This window comes from Lonchura striata, chromosome 4, assembly GCF_050655825.1.
Source record: "Lonchura striata isolate lonStrDom1 chromosome 4, ASM5065582v1, whole genome shotgun sequence".
Lineage (NCBI taxonomy): Eukaryota > Metazoa > Chordata > Aves > Passeriformes > Estrildidae > Lonchura > Lonchura striata.
In genome coordinates, this window is record NC_140706.1 from 9716629 (window position 1) to 9740457 (window position 23829).

The window sequence follows — 23829 nt, forward strand, 5'->3', positions numbered from 1 at the left end:
GCAAGTGAATTGCACTTCCCTCTTTCATTACAAGGAGCCTATTTTGCTCTCTGTTCCTGAGGCTCTGTGCACAGAACTGTCTTGACATCAGCTGAGCACAGGTTCAGGTCCTGAGGAAGGAAGGGCACAACAGCAGTTGGTTTCTGCAAGAAGAATTTTGTCTTTAGTGACTAGGGGCTATTCCTAGGTTTAACGAAATGTGCTGTCTCCTTGTATTGCAGGGTTTTATGTGCAGTTTACAGTGTTAACCACTGAAAAGTTAAGCAGAATTGACTATTTGAGGTCCTATTTTGTTCTGGCTTGCATTATGTAAACCTCTGAAAATAGTGATTTACTATGTAAATGTTTCTCTAACTAATGTTAGAGTGATTAACTAGTGTATTTTTGGAAACTGCCTTGGAAATCTGTTTTATTGAATACAGGACTACCATAGGGTTCAGTGTCATTTTATTTTCCTGATTTGTTAGAGGAAACGTTCTCAAATACAATCAGCATGATTTATATAAAATGATCGAGCTTTTCTGGTGAGAGATAATTGAGATCTAATCTGAATCCCTGACGAACCACAGCTTCCTGCATTGGCCTGTTGCTATTGGTAACATAAAGGGAGTAAAATAGAACTTCATACGAAATGCCTTTAAACTTTACTGGCATGTACAGGCATGGAACAGCATCGAATTTTTTAGCTTAATCTTTGAGAAGCCGACGTGTTAAGGAAATGCTTTTTCCATATTAAGTGAAGATGAATTTAGGAAGAGTACTGCTAGGAAAAATAACTGCTGTTTCTTACGAGGAGCGGGTAAGTGATATGAATTATATTTAGCTAAAGCAAGGCATTGTTGTAGTGAGAAATTAGAATGGGTTATTGTTATAGGCAACAAATTACAGAAGAATGGGATCAACTTCAGAGTGCTTTTTGCTTAGCCTTTAAGCTTTTTTACTTTAAAGTATTTGAGTTAAAATTCCTTTGTAAATGCAAATATTGGTTTTATTCTCAGAGAAAAGTAATATTGTTGTACCAACTAACACTGAGATTTTGATAGGCATTTATGAACTATGCCCAATATGTATAAAGATAAAAATCCAGCATGCTTATAATGTGTTCCTATTATTTAATTATGTGCAATATATTTTGTATATGCTTTCTGTATCATTATGTCAATATTGTATCTTTAGGTAAGACTGGATATATTCTGTATATATCTTTATAAAAATAATTTTAGGGATAGATTTGGTACTTAAGGTACTGATTATATGTGATGAGATTGGTTTTGTTTGGGGTAAAAAGTTGAACATTTATTTCTTAAAGGAATTCCAAATGTCACATAGTTTATTCTTCATATGTTGTTTTTATAGGTTCAAATATTTGACAAAATTATATGGAATGTATTCAGTAAAGTTATTGTACAATAGTTGTACAGTATGTTTTACTTCAGAACTCTTACATATAGAATGCTTTTGTATTAACTGTTATAAATTCAATCTGGTGATGGAGAATTGAAAAGTGAAATTGTGTAACAGTCCTCCTTTAAGTGGCTTCTGAAGGGGCACTCTTCTCAAAGAATTCTAAATCATCAAATTAATTGCAATAATATTCTGAAATGGGATAAAAAACCTGTGATATTATGCTACTTTTTAGGTGAGAAGTACATTTGAGATTATTTATTAGAAGGAAAAACTAGCAATAATTGATGAGTAATGTGGCTTTCTTTTTTATTTAAAATGTTATAATTGTATATACCGTATTTTGAGGCATTATTTCCCTCCCCTCCCAGAGTCCACTGGAGTTCATGGCATGAACTATATTGATGCTGTAATATATTTGAAAATACATATATATCATGTAAATACTGGAGTAATGTAACTGAATACCTTGGTATCTGCTCTTAATTCATACCTTGGCAAAAGGAGAAGTAGCTTCAGGTGATTTAAGAAGTAGTTTGAACAAAGCTAGATGCAAGCAGATGGTCAACTGAGTGATAGGCTTTCCCTGAGATAAGGGACAGAATATTTGAAAGTTGGCTCTTTGTATTCAGTCTGTAATCTTCAGAACCCAGCAGATTTCCTAGCATTATCCTCTATACTGAAATCGTATGAGAAAATTAGTTTAGAAGGTTGGTGGAGCTAAGTGTGCTATTCTAACCTGAAAGGTTTATTTACAGGGGGTTTATAAAATAGTGTGTAAAGTGATGATGTACTGGGTAAGTAACAGATTCTGGCAGCACTCAGAGAATTCTTTGGATGCAGCAAGAAATTGATGCCTGTATTGCAAGAAAGTGTGCTTTGGAAAGGTGACAGAGAGGTCATTTTTAATCCCTTTTATTCTGAATCTTTCTGGATGCCCAGGAAAAGAATAGATGTTTCTGTTTAGTCTGTGATTCTGTCATTGTTAGAATAGGAGAGAGAAATACATCTTCACTCTCCTTACAGATTTTACCCTCTGTCTCTCAGGAGGAGTGGGAAGCAGAGGTGTTTCTTGACTCAGGAAGGCACCCCCACTCTAATGGCACAGATGATTTAATGTTGCTCCATTTTATTGCTAAGGCCTGGCATTTCCCAGTATGTGTCACCCCTCAGTATCCCCCTCTTTCCCTTTGTTCTACTCCAGTATTTGAGCATGGCTTCAACTTGAGTGACAAATCTTGAGGTGAAGAAAAAGGGTATTTTTGTATTGTGTTACCTGGGTAGCTGTACACATGGATTTATTTGCTCAATATAATGTCTGGGCTATAGGTGGGGTATTTTTTGGTTTTCTACAGGATGTTGTTATGGCAGAATTGGACAGTACCTAGTCACTTCTCTGAGACCTGATCCATGTAAAATGGAACATGTGAGATGGAACTAAGTGGATAAGAGTTTTTGTCACCTGAAAGATGTCATCAGGCAAGCTTCATGCAGAGGTGCACACATCTAGCAGGTTATAGCCCATGAAATCTAAAAGATACAGCCTGCTCCAACCTTATGAACTTTCAGCCTTATGAATTATTCTCCTCTATGCCCTCTCTCCCTTTGTACCTTGTTGTTGGTGCAAGGTTCTGTGTTGTCTACTTCTGTTCTGGAAAAAAATATTAGGTACTCCCAAAGTGGTTTTCTCCCTGATAATTATTGTAAGCTTAAACTATTTTAGATTTGTTGCTAGCAGATCCTGAACACAACATCAAAAGCTCACAGGCCCTTCTGGTTTTTCCACCTAGCAAATAGAGATGATGCAAAGAGAAATGTAACATGTTCTCTCTTATTCAGAACTTCATGCTATCAAATATATGCTGAAGCATTTGCCAGTTTAGAGAGCATCTTCTGCTGTGTGGTAACTGGGAAGCCACTCTTCAGCTTGCTGGCCCTGCCACTGGAATCACAGAGATGCAGTCCTCAGAGCAGAGATGCATCCCCCAGCTTTGCGGGGTGTGTGAGTGTCTGTGTAACTCAGCTGCTGGTCCAGCTAGATGAGCAAGCAGAGTTCCCATGAAGGGATATACTGGAAGGCATTTTATCTTCCCTAAATCAGGTTTATTTTTTAATTTTTGGTAGTTTGTTACCATCAGATTTCTGGCATATACCATGGGCTTTTTCCTAAACCAAATTGGTAACTGGGGTAATTGGAAGAACCAATTTCAGTTCTTATCTGGTTGTGAAAGGTTTGATGGTTTCACATAATTTGATTTTATCTCTGAATGATAGGTCATAGGTACATTCACAACATAGATGTTTTGTCATTTGGAATTAAAAGCTTAAATGCTTAAAAAAAAAAAATCTTCACATTAGCCCTAACTGGCACAGAGTCATGCCCTGTCCTTCCTCCTCTTTCAGAAAAGGCTACCTATAGGAGCTTTTCAATTTTATAGCTTTATGATACATATGTTTTTCAATAGGTGGATCTTAATATGTGTGTAGTGTTAAATTTCATCAAATAATCAAACTTTTTATGTGTAGTACATCAAATTTTGTCCTGAAGAGCCTCCAGTGGTAGGAAACACGAGTGCTGAAGAATGAAAAAAAGCCCCCAACATAAACTGTATTTTTAAAATGAGATCATCGTAGTATTTAAAAAAATCTGGTCTTGCAACTTATACCTTTCAAAGACAAATCTAGACAAGTTTCAGCTGAACAGTTTAGAAGAGAAACTTCTTTGTCTGAATGTGGACTGCATGCAATTTCTGACAGGTTTAAACTGAGATTTCTAAGTACTCACAAATGTAGTTTGAACATATTACTGTGAATTATTGCACAGAAATTACAAGCTTTAATTTCTAGGTTTTAGTGAGTTAGGTGGATTTAGTTACATAGGAATTGAAAGAAATGTTCTTAAAATACATTTTATTCTGTGATCTATAGAAATAAATGGATAATGCTTGGAATATGATAGGTATATTTAGTGACTGTAATGTAAACTATATTCCTCCTATAGGTGCTTTTCTAACATGTTCTAACATAAAAACTACTAAGGCCCTGCTTGGAGAGATTTTAAGATGCTGATACATGTAATGTAATGTAATATGCAGTAGACACAGCATAAACAAGCAAAACCAACCCGTGGTGTGTAGAAAGTTCACTGCATTAACTTATGCTAAATGGATTGAGATAAAACTCTCAGTGTCCATTCATGATTGAGCTTTTCCATGAAATTGCACCATTTTCTCTTTAAAATTGTATTTTATAATTGTTAACTTCCCGGTTTTTGAAATAAATGGTATGAATATTCTTCCTGCTATCATGAAAATCCTATTAATTTTGCTGCATACCTTTCAAAAACATGAAGAATTGTACTTAGCGTTTGAATCTACATTAGTGAAAGCTAACAAAGTATATGACCATTCCTAAAATGTAGATATTTTGAAAGGACTTTGTTTTTTTTTTTTTCTGTCTAATGTGTAAACTGATACTATTACTTTACTTTAAGTCATCCTTTTCTTCCTTCTTTTAGAAATGACATTGAAGTTGTTTATTCATTAACTGTACTATACAGTGATGTGACTAAGAAATTAGAAGCAATCATATTTAAAAACCAAATTTCAGTAATGCAAATTAAATTTTCTAGATTACAAACATGAATTATGGCTTCTGAATTTATAACATGATCACTTGGCTTATGTGCAAAATAGAAGTAGAAAAGATGTCCTAAGCCCCACAGAAGGATTGTAACCAGAGCCATGTTTTTGATACCTGAAACAAAGCTATTAAAGGGAGATGATTGGAGATACTTTTCATTATATGATTATGCTTCAGAGATCCAGAAGCATTTATGTAGTTAAGCAAGAAATGTCACCGTTTTTTCATTTTTAAAATCCTTTTCATGAGCGGTGTTTTGTGTTTACCTGAACTAGCACCAGGGGAATTACGTCAATAGAGGTTAGTTTGGACTTTGAAAGTCCCAGAATACTTGTGTCAGAGGCTAGATCAGATCCTCCCCTGGTGATGGGAATGGTGAGGCCACACAGTTTGTAACAAGTTCTTCAGAGAGTGTCAACAGCAGGGTGAGAGCCTGCAGTGAAAGAAAGAAAGGAGAAGGTATTACCAAAGGTTTTTGTGGATTTTGAAGAAGAGTTGGGAGTATTTGTTGCCAAGGCTGAAAAGTACAAACTATGAAGAGGTAGCTGTTAGCTTGAATTGTTTTTATATTTGTGCTTTTCTTCTGTGTGTTTCTGACCTTGAAGAAGTTTTGATACTATAGGGCATTCTTTCCCAGCTTTTTAATGAGCAGTATAAATGAAGAGAGTGTTTTTTAACTATTTAGAAGGTTTTCTAAAGGATCAAGGACACTTTCAATGACCAAGAAAAGATTGGCCAAACTAAAATAAAAATACTTTCTATTAGTCATTTAAAAATCAATGCAATCTTAAATCTCAAACTCATTGTCCTCCAGACTTCACTCAGCTGAGTGTCAAGGTTCAAGGATTGGAGTACCTCTTTGGGAGGTGGTCAGTACTTGGATTTAATGAGACGTTAGATACCTTGAGGTCAAGTATGATGAAAGTTGAGAAGTTTAGGGTAGATAAGCACATGAACTTCAACATTTTACTAGAATACCAATTGTCCTTGAAAATCTGATGTACAATATAGGTAGAGGTGGTGAGGAGTTCTTACTTATTGCAAGTTGAGTTCAAGCTTATTGTAAGCACTCTGAACATCCTTTTGTTTCTGTGACAGTCAGAAGTGACTGACAGTGAAAGTTTTTACAGTCACCTGACTGACAAAACACTGAATTTTTATTTTAATGCCACATATCTCCAAATACTACAGCAAATGAAAGTGCATGAAGTATTGTTTAATTGATATTGTTTTCCAGTCTCTGCAGGTCAGTTTTAGGTATCTACCTTGTCACAAGTCCCAGCTGATTGTCTCTGCCCCTCTTAAGAAGGACTTTTGGGAGCAGTGTAGTTACTACAGCAGGAAATGCTTCTTCCAGTAAATATTGGTGGGATCAAATCCCTGGAACATAGTGGTTGAAAGACCTGGGGTGAATTTCATACTGGGGAGAAAACAACTGAGAAATAACAGCTGGCTTCTTTAGATTTTCCTCTCTAATATTATCTGTTATTAATAAGATGATAAAAGTAACTAACACTGCAAATGATAAGTGAATCACAAAGATTTCTGATACTTGCCATGAAACTTCAGTAACAATTCTTGTTTTCTTCTTTCTTTTTTTGTTGCAGTCAGCAACTGTTTCTGATGGAGGTAAGCTGAAGCTTGTTTTTACTTTTATAATGAAAAATAATCTATTTTCCACATTAAGCAAAATAATAATGTGCTTTATTACAAGATGTAAGTTTAAGGTAGTGCAGAACTCTGTGGCTGCTTTGTGAACTGTGCTAGTGAAAATATTGCAAGCTTGTGTTCACATATTTTCACTGGTTTATTTGCATAATATTTTTTTGGGTACATTTATATATGCACATTTTTATTGTAACTAGGCTTCTTCAATCATAATAATAGAGGCAGAGCTGGTAGACTTCTGTGTAATTGGATGGTAGATAAAATCTCATTCTCTGTTTTGTTGTCCTTTACATACCTTGTTTGCTTTTAAAGAGGTGCTCTAGATTCTAAGTTGCAAGCTGTGTACATTTGTTGAGGTTGAACTTTCTTAAGTGTGATCCTTTTTGAGAAGGGGGTAAGTAATTTAATATTTGTAAAATCCCAGCATGGAGTTTTTGCATTTCTGGAGTACTTCTAAGTAAACTCCTCTTTATTGCACATAAGTTGGTTTGTTTTGATTTTAAAATTCCTTTAATGTTTTAAAGGATGTCCATTCTTTGTTAAACATTAGAAGACGATTTCTCTGAAGCTTTGAAGTTAATTGAAACAGTTTAAAAAGGCTTCCTTAATGGAATAAAGGAATTTGTATAGTGTAGGGTATACAGGAGATGGCTTTTCTCCTTGTCTTCTCTGGCAGGAGTTGGTTCACTTGATCCTGCAGAGAAACTCATGTATTTTTGCATTTGCTGTTCTTTGACAACATTACAAGACAAATTTATTAAATAAAAAAGGCAAGAGGGAGCAAGCTGTGTTGCCATAATCAGTACAGTGAAATTGGAAAACAATATTGGGAATGATGATTTTTTAATATTACATGCAAATGTAAATGAAAATTTGCAATGCTATTTACAAAACTTCTTCATATCCTAATTTCTGATTCCTTGCAAGACTAAAACTGCACTTCAGAAAAATATTTCTCTTTTGGCCCTTTTGCTGGACCCACTTTCCAGTTGCTGACTTTGGCAGGTATTTTCCTTCTCTACTGCTGACAGTCCAATGCTTCTGTCTGGATGAGAAGGTAGACTCTGTGTTGTATCTGTCTTGTCCACACAGTGATAAAACAACAAAGCAGAAAATAATAGTGTTTATTCTGCTTTCTATTTCTAAAATGTAGCCTGTGTTTTTCTGGGAAAAATATGCCTTTTTTTTTTTTTTTTGCCACATGTTATCTTCTTGATATAAAAATCAAAGCAGACCACAGACTTTCTGACTGTGTATGTAGTTGTTGAGGACCAAAAATTTGATTGATCTTTTTTTGGGTAAAACGCAATGTACTTGTGTCTTGTCTCTGCAAGGGGTCTTGTTCTATGTTAATGAAATTTATTTTGTTGCTTATCCAGACTTGGGAATCCCTGTGATAGTACACATACAATAAGAATTTCAAGATTTTTATCCTTCCAGCTGAAAATTTATTTTAAAACTTCCACATATTTTTCTTCTTCCAATATAACTTGTGTCTTACTCCAAATCTGTAGGTAACTGTTTTCACAATTAATTCTATACAGTTTTATGATCTCATGAAATCTAAGGGCCGTGTAAGGTCACGAAGGTGAAAAAACAGCCAAGAAGTTATGTCCCATTTTCTGCTGAATTGTATTCCCTATTTTTTTAGCTGGCTCAGAATTTAACATGAACTCTCTCTTAATTGTTAAATGCTACTTAGGAAGGGGTATAATTTGTGTAAAAAGTGGTAGTTGAACTATGTTGCATAATATTGAATCAATGCTTAAATACCCAGAGAGTGGGTTGCAAAAATAGGAGCCAGAGAGACTGTAACCAGAAAAAGTGAAATTAAATAAATTCCTAATTCATCTCAAGCTGCATTGAGTAAATAGTTCTGATTCATGCATGAATTATATTTTCTAGCATTTACTTTCATTGAATATGGCACAGCACTGATTTTTTTTTCAGTTTTCGTTAATCTCACTAATACACAAATAGATCCACAGACTTAGACATTTTAGGGTATGTCTAGTTTTGAGAAATTTTCACCAGTGTAACCACTAGTACAGCACTGCATACTTCCCTTCCTAGATTAAATATTTGTCATCACAGAATCACAGAATGATTTGGGTTGGAAGGGACCGTAAAGGTCAATTTGTTCCAGGCCCCCTGCCATCCAACCTGGCCTTGTCACTTCTAGGGATGGGACATCTACAGTTTCTCTGGGCAACCTGTTCCAGTGTTATCATTGCTGTCAGAGTGAAAAATTTCTAATATCTAATCTAAATCTACCCTCCTTCAGTTTAAATCCCTTTGTCTGCTCTTGTCAGAAGTCCCTCTTGAGCTCTTTTGTAGCCCCCTTTAGGTACTGGAAGGTGTTCTGAGGTCTCTCCAGGACCCCCTCTTCTGCTTGGTATTATTACTTAATATTAGTATTTGTACATATAACTAGATTCTATAAATACTCTTGTTAAGCTTTAGTTTGGGAAGAAAATTAATGTGTAAAAAGCAATTATGTGTTTATATACATCTCTTCAGTATGGTGGGACAGTTCTTTGTGCATTTTCTTTCCAAAGTCAATAAAGATTTATGTCATATGGCTTTTATTATGTTAGAGCCCAGCCCTGAAAGCCATCTACCCCTTTGTGTTTATTTTATATTTTACATCCCAGCGTGTGCAAGACTGGGATGTTCTTATCAGCCAAAACTCTGCACTTGAGCATTGCAAGATAGCTGACATGTAAATTAGTGTTTTTTCCAGATGTGCTGACCAGTGGCAGCTCTTAACTGTAATTGATTTGTGTAATGAAATGCAGACAATCAGAATGCAAACTGTAATAATGCTTAGATGCAATATTACTGCTGTAGATCAACTAATCTGCAGCACCTCTGCTCTAGGAGCAGCAGGAACCATTTTATGTTACTACAGTGACCTGTAATTAGCAGGTTTCTCTTGCTTCCCACCTCAGAAACTGTCCTTTGCTGCTGGCTGTGAGAGTGTGTACACAGCACGCAGGCTGTGCCTGATGTTTTGAGCACTGTGCCATCTGAATTGTCACAGGGATGATCAATAGTCCCCAGCTAATGTCCGACTTTGCTATTTATACCTGGAAGGCACTTTAGAAAGGAAAAGCCTTAAGGTCAAAGGATCTATAACACAAGTGCCATCATCATTCATCTCCCAGACAGAGGTGGTGAGGTATCTGAGCTAGTGAGAATGTCTGAGTCAGTTCTCACCTGCTATTCCCTGCAGAGATCAGTTCCACAAAGCTGAAATACTTCAGCCTAACAGATACTATATGCACATTTTTTTTCCCTAAGATACTACTTTACTGTAGTTTCTGCTGATTTTTGTTTTTAGTGTTCATCACTTGGAAAAAAATTTTCCTAAGGAAAAGTGTTCCTAAAGACCTTTTTGTAAGGAATCTGATGTTTGCAGTAATAAATAATGCAAAATTGTATTTTAAAAAGTAACTGAAGAAGGTAAGGCAAAAAATTCGCAATGAAGTGCAAAATAAAGCAAATCACTGTTTATGCTTTTTGTACTATAAATACAGATGGATTGTTTCCTTTAACAGGTATATGACTTATTTGTCAGTTCTGCTGGTGGTGCGTGCTCACTGTAGCTGTGTTCCACTGCAGCATAAATAATTCAAGTTCCTTTAGCAGCAGCGGCAGAAGGTCTTTTCTATAAATTATTTATGTAGCATTTTATAATGCTTTGTGTTAAGTATACTATTGCTTCCCTCTGCTTGAAGCAACGAGGGTAAGGAATCAATTTGTTTAGAGTGGTGTTGGAAGCTCCCAGGAATTGCTGTGGGGAACTTTGTTAGCTTCCCTGCTCCCAGACCTGCAGAGGAACAAACAATGTGCTGTACAGTGAGACTGATCTGCACCCAATGGGTTCCGGGACGTCTCAGCTGAGCTTGGTATGGATTCAGAAGGATGGCTTTCAGTGAAGGGCTTGAAGTATTTGATTAAGTGGCACCACAGTGGTTCTTACCAGCTTTATCCAGGTAATGCATTTAGTGATTATATGATTTGTGTGCGTTCCTATGATTACGAGGAATGTGCTTAGCTTCTCACAACAGTAAAATGTATTTGTAGGCTGAAAAATGTATACAAAATGCATACAAATGCATACAAAATAGCCTTCATTTATTTTATTCAGGCTTATGGCTTTATATTATCTAAACCAAAACTTCCGTAGCCATCCTATCCTGAATGCTTTCAAGACTTAGGTGATTAAAGCCTCTACTTTCTTATATAATGCTGTTTTATTAAAATAAATAAAACCAAGACCCTCCACGGAATGTGTGAACTCAAAAAGTGCAAAACATTGTGTTTTGAGGATTTTTTAGATAGCATTCTGTGTCAGTTCTGTATTTCCAAAATATAATAAATGAAATTAAATTAATTTGCACTCAAAGTAGTTTTTCCTCAGTAGGTATGGTTGCTATCAAACAGAACAAAGATAAAGCTAGGTCCCTGGAATTTGAAATGTTTGATCAAGGAGCCTCCTTTTACAGATAATACAAGATAAGTCAGTGCTTCCAGCTGTGATGACAGAGGAAGGCAGGCATTTGGAAACTTCCCAGAACTGCTGTATCCATGTTGTCCATGCAGAGCTGGGATTTTTCACATTAAACTCCTCTGGCATCTTGAGATTGCTGACTGCTCCTTTTCTTTTTTAAAATGCTTTCAAGGAGAAGTCCACTTTGCCCAACAGGCCTGTGGTGAGAACATGTGAGGGTGGGAGTCAGGGCTCTGTGTTTCCTCTGATGATCATCACAGGAGGGCTCATTAGGTGAAATATGGGACCAAGTTGGAAAGTTTCTCCACTCCTTCTTTCCAAGGTGGGCTGCGTGTACCTAGGAGTGCATGAGCTGTGAGTCAGGAAACCTGATGCTGGAGCCTTACATTGGAAACATGCCTCTGCAAGAGGAGTGGAGCAGGAGCTGTGCCCTACACAGTCTTCATTTAAGTGTGATTTGGATAAATTTGGTACTAATGCTAGAGTCGGGGACGTTTTTTTCCTTCTATCTGATTTTCTTTTTCTCCAGTTCTAAATGGTGTATCTGCACTAGGCTGGTAACTGTTTTAATTGCAACTGATGATCTGGGTAGTAAAAGAACTAGAATAACCAAGCCTTTTCTGGCAAACATTTTCTGTATTGTTTTCAGCTTGGTAGGTACCACAGCAAAAAGCTCTACAGATTTTAAAAGTAAACTGACTTAATTTTTTCATTAAGGAAAACCAAAGCTGTTCCAGGGTTAAGTATAAATTGAAATAGTTCTTTTGGAAAAAAAGTCTGAATTACCTAAATTAAGTCTACTACTACAGAGACAGTTTACTGGGAATGAGTAATCCCTTAGTGCTATGTTAGCATATTGAAAGACTTGTGCTAGTAACCCTTTGTTGGAAATAGGGTATTATTTTCATTTGTTTTCATGGGATCTCCAGAGTTGGGAGTGCATCAGAGGAGGGAGAACCCAGTGCAGTTTAGAGGAGTGTAACTCTGAGGAGCTGGAGAGAGCAGGCAGCTGGTGGCAATTACAGGCAGTTAGCAGTTACCCAGGTGTAAACACTGGAGGCTGTAATTGCAGTTTGGTTTCCCGGCTGCCATGGGGAAGTTGAACGCCTGCCACTGGAGGGAGGTGATGCTGATGATTGCTGCGCCTGCCACTTCCCAATCCCTTCTGAGTCCTAAGGCACTGTGACTCCGGGATCCAGAGCTGAGCACTTGCTGTGGCTGCTCCCTGATTTCTCTCTGTCAGCCAAGCTGGTTCCAGGTGTTTGGTATGTGGGATGAGTTTGCCTTTCTGAATTTGCCTGAAAGGAACAAGGAAATTTTCATCATTCATCACTGGAGAACACCCCAGGAGTGAGGCAGTATCTGAAACTGCTCCACATCTATCAAAAAGTGGGTGTCTATTTATATGCTGGACTGTAAAATAGAACATATCCACCTGTGGAATTAAAGCAAAACACAACAGATAATAAAGTTAGATATTGTTCTCTTCAGATTCACATTAACTTCTTTCACAATACTTTCACTCTGGTGACAGGTATTCTCTAATGAGGTTAACAGTTGATTTGGTTATGTTCTTTCATATGTCTTAAAGGAAAAAGTGAATAAATATTTGTATAAGAAAATCTGGCATTATTTGCTGAGTGTTTGAAATTAGCCTTGATTAATATCGTGATTAGGTGAAGACAGGTCTTTATAGAACTGATTTGTTACTAGTGTCCTTAAATAGTATCATTGTTGAAAATACAAAGTTACATTTTGTATTTCCCTCATCTAATTTTGTATCTTTGTCTTACTTATTTTATTTTTGTCTTAAAAAGTAGCTTTGTTTGCAGAAACTCAGAATAGTTAACTGTTACATCTTAGTGAATATTTCTGAGCTAAGAAGTTTGTTTAAAAATGAAATTTTGGAACTCTTAAATTTTTTTTCCTTATCTTTACAGCTATCTTTATCACTTTCCCCAATGCTTGTAACTGTTTTTGAATGGTGCATTTTTTCAAAGCTCTTACTTCCAGGAAGGAACAGTAATGTTTTGTAACATGAAGTTTGGAAATGCAGAGTACTTCCAAATGTTTCTAACATGAAAGGAGACCTTGGGAGAAAATATAAAGTAGGGTCTTTTTGGTGAAATTACTTACTCCTTTAGTTATTCTAAGTGATTAACTGAGGAACACCATAAAAATATCCCTGTGAAGCACAGTCCATTTCTGACTGGTTGTGAATTCAGTTTTCTCAAATAGATTGCATCTCTAGTGAGCTGCATACTTGCTTTTCCATTTGGCATAAAATTGCTGAATATACCATCTATTTAATTTGAGGGCATTATTTTCTCACATCTGTTACTGCAAATTTTTCAAATAATTGAATGTCTGTGATTTTTTTCGTCCCTTCCTCAAAGAATCTCATTCAGTTTGGCATCTCTCTGTGTGCAACCTGTCCTGCTCCAAGCAGGGAGATCAGACCAGGTAGCTCAGGCTTTAGTTGTGTCTCCACAATGAATTAAACCTTACATCACCTCTTTCAAGTGTGCTGCTGTGAGTGCAGCACTACCACTTTTACATTTGTGTACACTGGAGGTGAAGGGACAATCCTGTAAAAGGGCGTGCAAGAAGTAAATGACAAATCTTTGAATAGAGCCCTGCTGTAAGCAGTTCCCTCTCTTAGAGCAGCCATTTCTTTCTTTCCCTTTCTGCTTCTGTGAACAAATGGTTACTTTGACACTTTTTGTGTGCCTGTTTTGTTTACTGACATGACAGAGATGATCTGTAGTTAATTCTTGAAATTTTTGGCCTGCTACACAAAAGGGATTTTTGGTGTTTCCCTGAATTCTCCATGGGTTCTTGTTAATTCGTTTCTCAGAATAAAAAATCACTTCTGTTTTTTCAAGATCTAAAGAATCTGGTAATTTCTCATCTTGGGGTCTGTAGATGATTCCAGTATGTTGGTTGAAGCCTGGAAGGGATCCCTGTTTTTATCAGAAACCATAATAAATGGAGGATCTGTGGTTTGATGTCTCTTACTTCCTGTGGATGAGGAAGGTATCCCTTACTACTCATTTTCCTAACATTCTTTTCCACAATTGATTCCTCTGCTAAATTTTCAGTATTAGTGGGAATCTTCTATTTCCATGTAAAATTTCACAGATTGCCTGTCTACCAATTGAAGTGTATATGAAATTTTGCTGTCTCCTATCACCACATTCTGGTGAACAGTGGGTTCTTGAAAGTTAACTTTATTTGGATAATCTTCTGAAGGAGTGCAGCACATAGTGTGAGAAATATAAAGAGGAAAATGTATTTTATTTTGTGCAAGAAGAAAACAGATTTTGTTTTGGGTCTGCCCCTTCTGCTTCTGTCAGGGAATTGCTGTTAAGAAGAAACTTGAGAGGTGTTTGGGGTGTTTTTTTCTATGCAGGTGCTCTTAGTAAAAATGGACAGGGATATTTAGAAGTTTGCACCACTGTGAGCTTGCAGAGGAGGTGTGATAAACCAAATAAACAATACTGAAGAGTAAAAGTGAATAACACTTTACTGACAGGTGCAATTTCTTTTATTAACAGAGCTGAATAGCACTGAATTGAAGGACTGCATCAGTGAGAACAGCCTCAGTAGCAATGCCAGCCTTCCCAGCGTGCAGAGCTGCCGGCGCCTGCGAGAGCGCAGAGTTGCAAGCTGGGCTGTTTCCTTTGAGCGGCTTCTTCAGGACTCTGTTGGTGTTAAATATTTTTCGGTGAGTTTTGAGGGACAATGAGAGGCTTTCCAAAATACCTGATACTGCTGCAGTAGTTTTCCTGTATTCCTTTTTTTTTTTCTTGACACTTTTCTTGCACAGGGCAAGAGACAGGAGTTTGTTATCTGTTGTTATCTCTGTTGTTATCTGAGTATCTTTCTGATTTACACAGTTGAATAAGAGTTCACAGTAATATTCAGATTGCCATGCATCTCTGCAAAGCAGAAGTTTCAGGTGAAAATGGAAGCTATATTTGGCTTTGTTTGGGAACTTTTAGAATGCTTCCCCCTTGTGCAAAATGGCTTTTTTTTTTTTTTTTTTGGATCTATAGCCTTTGTACAAAAAGAAGAAAGTACTTTCGGTAGTTTCCTAAGAATGGGCTGTTATTCATATCTATCTCCTGAAACATTGGAAGCCACATAGAAGATGTTTTCAATGATAGAGTGGCATATTTTCCTCCAAAAGGTTTTTAGAAATACTTGTTGGAAATTGTTATGGTAGTTAAGATCACTGGTTAAAACTGCAACTTCAAGGAGTAATGCTGAGTATTTGCAAAGCATAAATACTTTGCAATACATAAATACTGTTCTGCACTGCAGATTTATGAAGTTGTAAATAGCATCACCTCTATTTTGCAAGGAAACAGAGTGTGTATATTTTTGCTCTGTTGCACTGAGAGTGTGTTGCTGATTCTGAATGTGTTACACAGGGACAGTTTGTGCTGCCCAGGTAATTTTCACAGTGAGAATATAATGAAATGTGGTATAGGAGAAGTAGATTTTTCGAATCTGCACTAACTCAGAAAGACTCTTTTGCTTGATACAAAAGTATTAAGAGAACACAACGGTTAATAGGGAGATTTCCATGTTAACTGGTGGGGGAACCCAAAACCTGCATTAACAGTAAACATCTATTTGTGGAAAGAGAGAAGAGGAAAGCAAAATAATATATTCTGAATACTGTGTTCCTTAGTTTAGCAGAGCAGCCTGAGACTTAATAGCATTTCTGCTTTCATACTGACACTTCTTGTCAGGCTGGAAGAAAAATTACAGCTCTGATCTGATGTTAGAATCCATCTGAAAAATGATGTAGTTCATGGGGCTCCTACTGAAAGTCCAATTGACTTAGTTCTAATTACTTGTAAACTTCTGGTAAACTTGTGCACACAATTGTTCTATTAAATTTTTAGCTGCTATGATACTTTAAAACTCACATTATAAATGTCAAAAGTAGCCCATATAATTTTAATCAATGTTCAGATTAAAAGGTTAAAGGTACACTTAATTTCAGCAAAAGCCAACCTCAAATATTCTGAAAATTTTACTTTCCCCATTTTATTCTAATTAGAACTTTTTATAAATATTGCAAAAGCACATGTCTTAAAGAAATACCAACTTTGAAAAACCATTAGGGAATGTTAAAGTTTACTGTATGCACCACAATTTTCTTGAGGCCCAGGAGATGTCCAGAGGGTTGCATAGATTTATTAACCTAGTTGCCATAACATAGTACAGTTACAGATTGCTGCCAGTATCCAGGAGCATTGAGGCACCAGCATTTAATTTATGGTCCCATAGCAAGTGTCTTGGTGCATATGGGATCCAGCATCTGCCTTTGCTGAGGACAGCTTTGTCACCAAGCAGGAATTACTCTCTAAGAAGGAGAGATTTTGCATGTTTTGCAAATACTCACACTTTGCATAATAGCTGCTGCTTAGAGCAGTCAGCCAGGAGGAGAGAGCTGTTTGCAGGCTCCCCTTCAAGGGGTTCAGACCAACCTCTGCAGCTCCCAGCCGTGGGTGGCAGCTCTTTGGCTGCCTGATGTTCCAGCTGGGCCAGCACTCAGCCCTCCTGGTGGAGCTGAGTTGTTGGACAACCGCCTGTGCCCAAATCCTGTGGCCACAAGGAAGCAAGAGGGAGATGGACTCTGGGCTCACAGGGAATGTGCCAAGGGGGAAGTAGGCAGTTGCTCACTAATTTGGTTCTCTTAATATGTAATTATATGTAAAGTGCACAAATGTTCCCCTGAGTACTCTATGTATTGTCCTTTATGTGTTTGGTGTCTCAGCTTATGTATCTGAAGAACTTTAATTTCAGAGCTTCCCTGTATTGTAGTTTATCTCAATTGCTTTCTTACAGCTGGACTCCCTAAACTCTGTGTAAATCTGAAAAGCACAAACTTTATTTATGTGGAGCTTCTTCTTTCTGAGGCTGCTTTGTATGATAAGGAAGCTTCACTGATACCTATGTGATGATTGAGTGAAGGTTGTGGTGGATCAGGTTTTTTTTTTTTTCTATCTTTATTTTGCCCTGATGGTTAAAATGCTTTTAAGATGCTGAGAGGATATTGAATTATACAGATTTGGTACGAGACAGTTTATGCTTGTAGAGTTTTCCAACTGAATCAGTACCAGTGTTCCTTTGGACTTTAGGATGCTGTAATATAAATGTCCTGATTATTGTGTGTTGTACTGGGTGATATTTTTTTTCCTCTCAGTGAGTATTTTCTAAAGAGAAACCATGTAACCACGGTGAAAATGATAATTTTTTTTTTTTTATAGTTGCCATGTGATACAAAAAAGACTGTAATGAATCCAGGATTGATTATGGGCACTTCTTGATAAACGTCTATATCAGTAGAACTGCAATTAAAGACAGGTTTACGGTGTCACTTTTAAATCTAGTTTGTAAACTATTTAAATTTTTATTAAAAGTTTATTCACCAGTTTATGCACTACTTAGTATGACATTTCAAGCTTTGTACTTGAAAATTATTTGGTTGTAACTTCATGTATTCTTCTCAGTTATATACATTTGAAAAGACACAAGAAAGAGGGGAGCACCAGGTATGTATTGGACATACATTGATTTTTACTTAGAAAAAACTGGATTGTGAAACTGATTGAAAACTTACCTTTATGCAAACTTTCCAAGCATTATATATATGTTGTTTAAGGTGGCAAGTAACTTTTCTTTGAGACATTAATTTATTTGCTTATTTTCTCCCCTAGGAATTTCTACGGAAAGAATTTAGTGAAGAAAATATTTTATTTTGGCAGGCCTGTGAATATTTTAACCATGTACCTGCACATGATAAAAAAGAGGTAAATTAATTTCAGTACCTTATGCTGCTTCTTCAGAAATTGTTACTCCTTCACGATTATTGAAATTAATGGAGCTGTGCTTGGTCTGTGTACTGTGATATCATTAAAACAGGGTGGGATGACCTAACTTTATGATGTTGGATATGTTTAAAGTGCAGAGTTAGCTCTGTAAGAATGAGGTAAGGTATCCTGGATATTTCAAATGGCCAGCAGTGGTAGCCCAGTGCATGGAAGTGCAGAGCAAATTAATTGACCATGTCAAGGAGAGGCCTCTTACACTCTTTTGGCTAGACTGCCTCCACCAACCAAGGCTGTTTCTAAATAACTGAATTATCTGCTGCTCCAAGGGTAGGGCTCTCATGTTTGTCCACAGATTATGGGAATCTCCATCTCATCCTTTTGAGGGAATACTACATTGGTCAGGCAGTTTGGGTGAATTTTGAACTTTGTAGAGGTTGGCAACACTTCTGTCTACACCACAGCCAAATCCAGTCAGATTTATGTGGTGGAAACAGTCTCTCTTCCAAGTCTCTCTTAACTCTTTTGTCTACTAATGAGGATTTTTGTTTCTATTTTCTTGTCTTCAAACAATGTATTTTCTGAACACCACCCTTAAGGGCTGTGGGCTTACCTTGGTGGGTTTTTCATTATTTTTGTGATGTGGATGTTTCAAAGTAAACAAGTTAAAAATTAGTGGTTTTGACTGTAAATATTCATATATATACTTGTCTTTTTCTCACTTCTAGAAATTGAATCTTAGAGGATGTATTTAAATAGTAACTATTATGTAAAAGGTCTAAAATCTTAAAAGAATCTACTCTTCTTTTTAAAAAAATACCTGCTGTGCTTCACTGCTTGATTATTTTAATTTTTATTTGAAGGACAACTTTTACTGTTCAAGAAATATTTGATGAATATTTGTAATCACAAAGAAAAAAAAAAAAACTTATGTGCTTAAACTCCCAAAAGCTGATATTTGAAAAATACATATATAAAAGATTCAGGAGTGGCTATCTATTTTTGGATGAAATATATCAGTGTAAGAAATGCCTAGCTAAAAATAGTGTTTTAAAACCAACATATATTTAGCTTTTTTTTTTTCTGTAGCTTTCTTACAGGGCTCGAGAGATCTTCAGTAAGTTCTTGTGTAGCAAAGCTACAACCCCAGTTAATATTGACAGCCAGGCACAGCTGGCAGATGATATTCTCAATTCTCCCCATCCAGATATGTTCAAGGAACAGCAACTTCAGGTAACCATAGTAACCATGAATGCTCTATGTTTATGTCTGTTATCTTTTTCTTTCTAAACTATAAAAATAGTTTTACATGCTGTATATTTTAAACTCTGGTAGAAGAATAGAAAACAGGCTGCTTGGCTGTTTTTCTGTTATGTGGAGAGACAATTTTCACTTAACTAAAAAATAATCTGAAAAGTACTATTATTGAAATGAGGCTTCAGTGCAAGTAAATAATTCCATGTGTTGCAGCACCATTGCATAGAGTGTTTGCATATGGCTGCTTTTCTTTAGTGGAGAGTTGAGTACACAAATAGTGTCTAATTTTGCGTTTTAAAATGTCAGGTGTATAAAGGGAGTTGTTCTCTTATGCTTTAGTACTACTGTCAGGGTAAGAGATTTTAGAAGTATTGGAGTCTGAAGACCTCTGAAGTGGATGTATTTTAAATAATTATTGATAATCAGAACAGTTATGCAACAACAGGATACACTTTACATTTCCTGTAGAATTTAAGTTTCTAGTTTTTTTTTTCTAAGTCATCTCTTTGGTAGCTCTTCCACCCTACCAGTTAATTAGTAAAAGTGGTTTTGATACAATTTTGAAGTCAAGGCTATTAGCTTTAATATGAACCAGGTCACAATCTTAGGACACAATCTCAGACCATGTGCTTTGGGGCAATCTGAGCAGGGGGGTATGGTGTCATCCTCCTGCAAAGTGGAGATAGAAGGGTAGGTCTGACTGCTGGTCTGGTAGCTTCCAGCACTGTAGCTACTCCTTATGCACCTCCCAAGCCTCAGCCTTCTGTGGGAATTACCATTCACCACCTTCCCAAACATTTTTTTATGCATTTGTCATCCTGGTGTTGTGGAGACTATGCCTGAATTCCTCCTTATCCTCTCCCATTTGTTTGGTGGAGTACAAGATGTCCTCAGGAGTCAGGTGACAGGGCTGATTCAGGTTTTGTCCTTTTGGAAATGCTGTATCCTTGGTAGGAGGGCTCATAATGCAGGAGAAAATGCCCAGGAGAAGTCCTGCTGTGGGTGCAGTCCCAGCCACACAGCCTGCCTGTGCCTGACCTCTTATCTCAAACTCTCAGTGCCTCGGTCAGATCCCTCAGTCAGAACCATTCCTTTCACTGAAAAGTGAAGTGAGGCAGGATGAGAGTGACCTCTGCTGCAGGACGTGGCCTTGGAGCTTGTCTGAGGTGCTGGTGGTGTGCTGCCTGCCTGAGTTCAGTGCTGGGGAATGGCTGCTTGGTGGCCCTTAATTTCTTGGTGTCAGCGAGTGGTTCTACAGGCCAGTTTGTGGACTTGGTGGATGGCACCGCTTGAGAACACCCAGCTGTGGGTTGTGTAGTTACTGCAACACACCCACAGACTCTCAAAATTCAGCTCGTGGTGGTGACACAACCTTAATAAAGTGAGAGCTCTGCTTTTGTGGTCTTTCACAAAATTTTTTAGATTTGAACAGCAACCACAGAGTGCAAGGGTGCTGCTTCGTGGTGGTTGTTGGATGAGTGTGATGCTGGGGAACAGGGAGTGTTGCTGTAAGGCTGCAGAGGAGTGGCAGAAGCGTGTGGGAAAGTGCCTTGGAAATGCTTTCAGCCATTCTCTTTCAAGCACTGCCTGTTTGGAATACCCTTGGAAATTGCTTTCGGCCATGTCCTGACAAATTTGTCCGTGATCTTGTTGTTAGAGGTAGTCATAGCAGCGTGGATGTACCCAAAGCACCTAGTTAGGATGTTGTTCCTTTTTGTAAATTGAATGAGAACTAGCGTTTTCAGTGTTTCTAGATGGAAGATAGTGTAGGTCACTTGAACATACTAAAATAAGAATAACATAGCATGTACTTCATGTAGAGTTGATAATGGATGTAAGTTTTTCTCCTCTTGTTTATCTGAAAATTTCAAATTATGCTTTTAAAATATGTTTTTAATTTGTAAGGACAAGAACTAGCATCTGCTAGCCTTTTCCCAATAAGCAGAAATCATTAAGATATGTAGATATGATAATAATTCTAATCATGGCTGTAATGTGGGCTAGAAACATGGGGCAGATGATAATCAGCTCGAGGTAGATTAGTTACCCTGTCATGACTGTCCAGCTAAATTAAAAGGTTGTAATTTTTTTGCTGTATTAAGTATGTTAATTTGCAGACTGTCAAAGCTAGCATATACAGAAATATTTTTCTGTAGTTTACCATGTGGAAAACAGTGCATTAAAAGGCCCAACAAAGATGACAGGCAGCACCTAAGCAGGAATGGGAATATACAGAGGGGAAAGTCAAAACCATGGAAGCTGGCATTCAGTTTGAGTTAGGCTTCTGAGACTCTGCAGGATCAAGTTCTCTCTGCTCTATTGTGCTGTTTACAAGATAAGTTTTGGGCTAAAGCCTGTTTAGAAGGGTGTCTGCACAATCTGAAGCATGGTTTCCATCTGCAAATGGGCCACTCAGTCTCACTGATGGACTTTCCTTTATACTCTTGGGAATGCCATAACCTGCTGGGTGGTGCCCACCTTCCTTTGTGAGGAATTTGTCATGTCTAAAGAAGTAAAAACTGTTTTTTCAGATGAACTGAAACATGGGAGAAGATACTGGGCTAAAAGTATGGATTAAGTTAAAGCAGCATGTTTGCAAAAATGGAATGAAAATTTAAATATTATTTAACATTTAAGAAAAAGCTCTTCTTCACTTTGATAAATTCAGCTTCAGTTAAATCAGCTTCAGACATTTATTCTAGGCCTGGTCTAGAGCTGCTTTCTTCCTGTGTGGTTAAAGATAAATGTTGGTCATTTAATGTAAACGGTTCTCTTTCACGATCTACAGCACCTTGGTTATTGAATTGTCCAGAGATACTGATGGGTTTTTTTTCCTTATCATTGGGCACATGACTGTGGTTTACTGTTAACCCTTGTCAGTTCTGGGTTAATGACATGATGATCTTAGAGGTCTTTTCCAGCCTAAATGATTCTGTGACTCTGTGAGCATTAAATATTCTGTAAAGGACTCCCAGCTTCTTCTCACATCAGCACTTAAATTTGTGTCTTGTATCATTGTGTATTATTCCATATTGTGATTATATCATATTTGTGTGTTTTAGAACATAAACTTCTTGTTCACAGCTACCTTAAAATATAATTGAATAACTTAATGCTGTCACATATAGTGCTAGTGTAATAACCTTTAAAATGAATGCTCCACATAGAATGGCATCAATGCAGTAAAAGAGGATGCTGTTGTCAAGACTCTACAGCATCTCAGCTTGCAGTTTGCACAAATCATAACTTATTTTCCAAACCTGTAATGAGGGAATAGATCAAATTATATTTCACTTTAAAATGGGTGCAGTGTATCTAGCCAGGTCTAAACAATGTCATACCTATGCTGTTTACATCCTGATGTCTTAAATTTTGTGTGAGTTTCCTGTTGCAAAGTAGCTTAATTTTCTTGGTGTGTTACTGGAATGAATGTAACCATTATCCACTGCCATTTAATTTCAGATATTTAACTTGATGAAGTTTGACAGCTATACTCGCTTCCTCAAATCCCCTCTTTACCAAGAATGCATCTTAGCTGAAGTGGAAGGACGTCCTCTTCCTGATCCTCAGCGTGTTCCCAGCAGCCCCACTTCTAAACACAGTGTCAGTTCAGAGAAGTCCAACATGTCAACACCAAAAAAGGTGACTTTTGCATTGTTGTTATCTCACAGCTGTGTTTTTAAATGATCTTTTTAAAGTTCTTCAGAAAATCAAAGATAATATATATAATAAAATTAAAACGTGGTTAGAGATGCTGGCAAATACAGTTGTAAAATTTTTGTGTACTCAGGAATATACTTATTTTTTAACCTTGCCTTTGAATCAGTTTTCTAGATATTGAGTTGCTGAATATAATTGAAAATCTTAATTATTATTTAACTATATGTGTACAAATGAAAAGTAAGGGTTATTTTGCTAATGCACCAGTTCAGAAGCTTATTTTTGTTGAATATGGGAATTAAGATGTGATAATTTAACCTTTGCTGAGAGGAGACATTTTATCAGAAGTTTTGGAGAAGGCTTAAGCTAAACTAACTCATTTTGGTAGAAGGTAGTTTTTAATTTCTTAGCTCCTACTAAACTAAGACAATTCTGTGTTAAATAAGTACAGCTGCTTAAAAAATAGACCAGTAGTCTTACTGACTGATCCCTTGACTTTATTTAGGGTTTACTTTTTCTTCTTGTAGATAATACCACCATAACATTACATAATTGTATGGGTAAATTATAACTTCTCATTTTTCATGTCAATCACTACAGATTACCCCATCTGCCATAATGTATTCTTATGACTAGGAACCTTTAAAAAGTAGCATTTCAAGGAATATTCTAATAATCTAACAAGAATACTAGCTTGTTAAAAGCAAGTTTAGTTTAATATCAAACATTCCTGACATTTGTATTCTTCAACTCTAATAAATACTTGATTATACTTGTAAATGTTAAACAGTACTTTATCATTGTCTTTGAAAGCTGTTCATGTTCAAGCCTAAC

General features: G+C 36.8%; 1 protein-coding gene across 2 annotated transcripts in view; it reads left to right on the forward strand.

The window, feature by feature from the left end:
- RGS12 (regulator of G protein signaling 12) overlaps positions 1-23829 on the forward strand; it is an 83967-nt gene that overhangs the window by 34456 nt on the left and 25682 nt on the right. For both annotated transcript variants that reach the window (XM_077782731.2, XM_085577632.1), the window contains 5 exons: positions 6654-6675; positions 14788-14957; positions 17968-18060; positions 19168-19311; positions 22798-22977. In XM_077782731.2, the coding sequence (XP_077638857.2) occupies positions 6654-6675; positions 14788-14957; positions 17968-18060; positions 19168-19311; positions 22798-22977 (609 nt within the window). The remainder of the gene's footprint in view (positions 1-6653; positions 6676-14787; positions 14958-17967; positions 18061-19167; positions 19312-22797; positions 22978-23829) is intronic.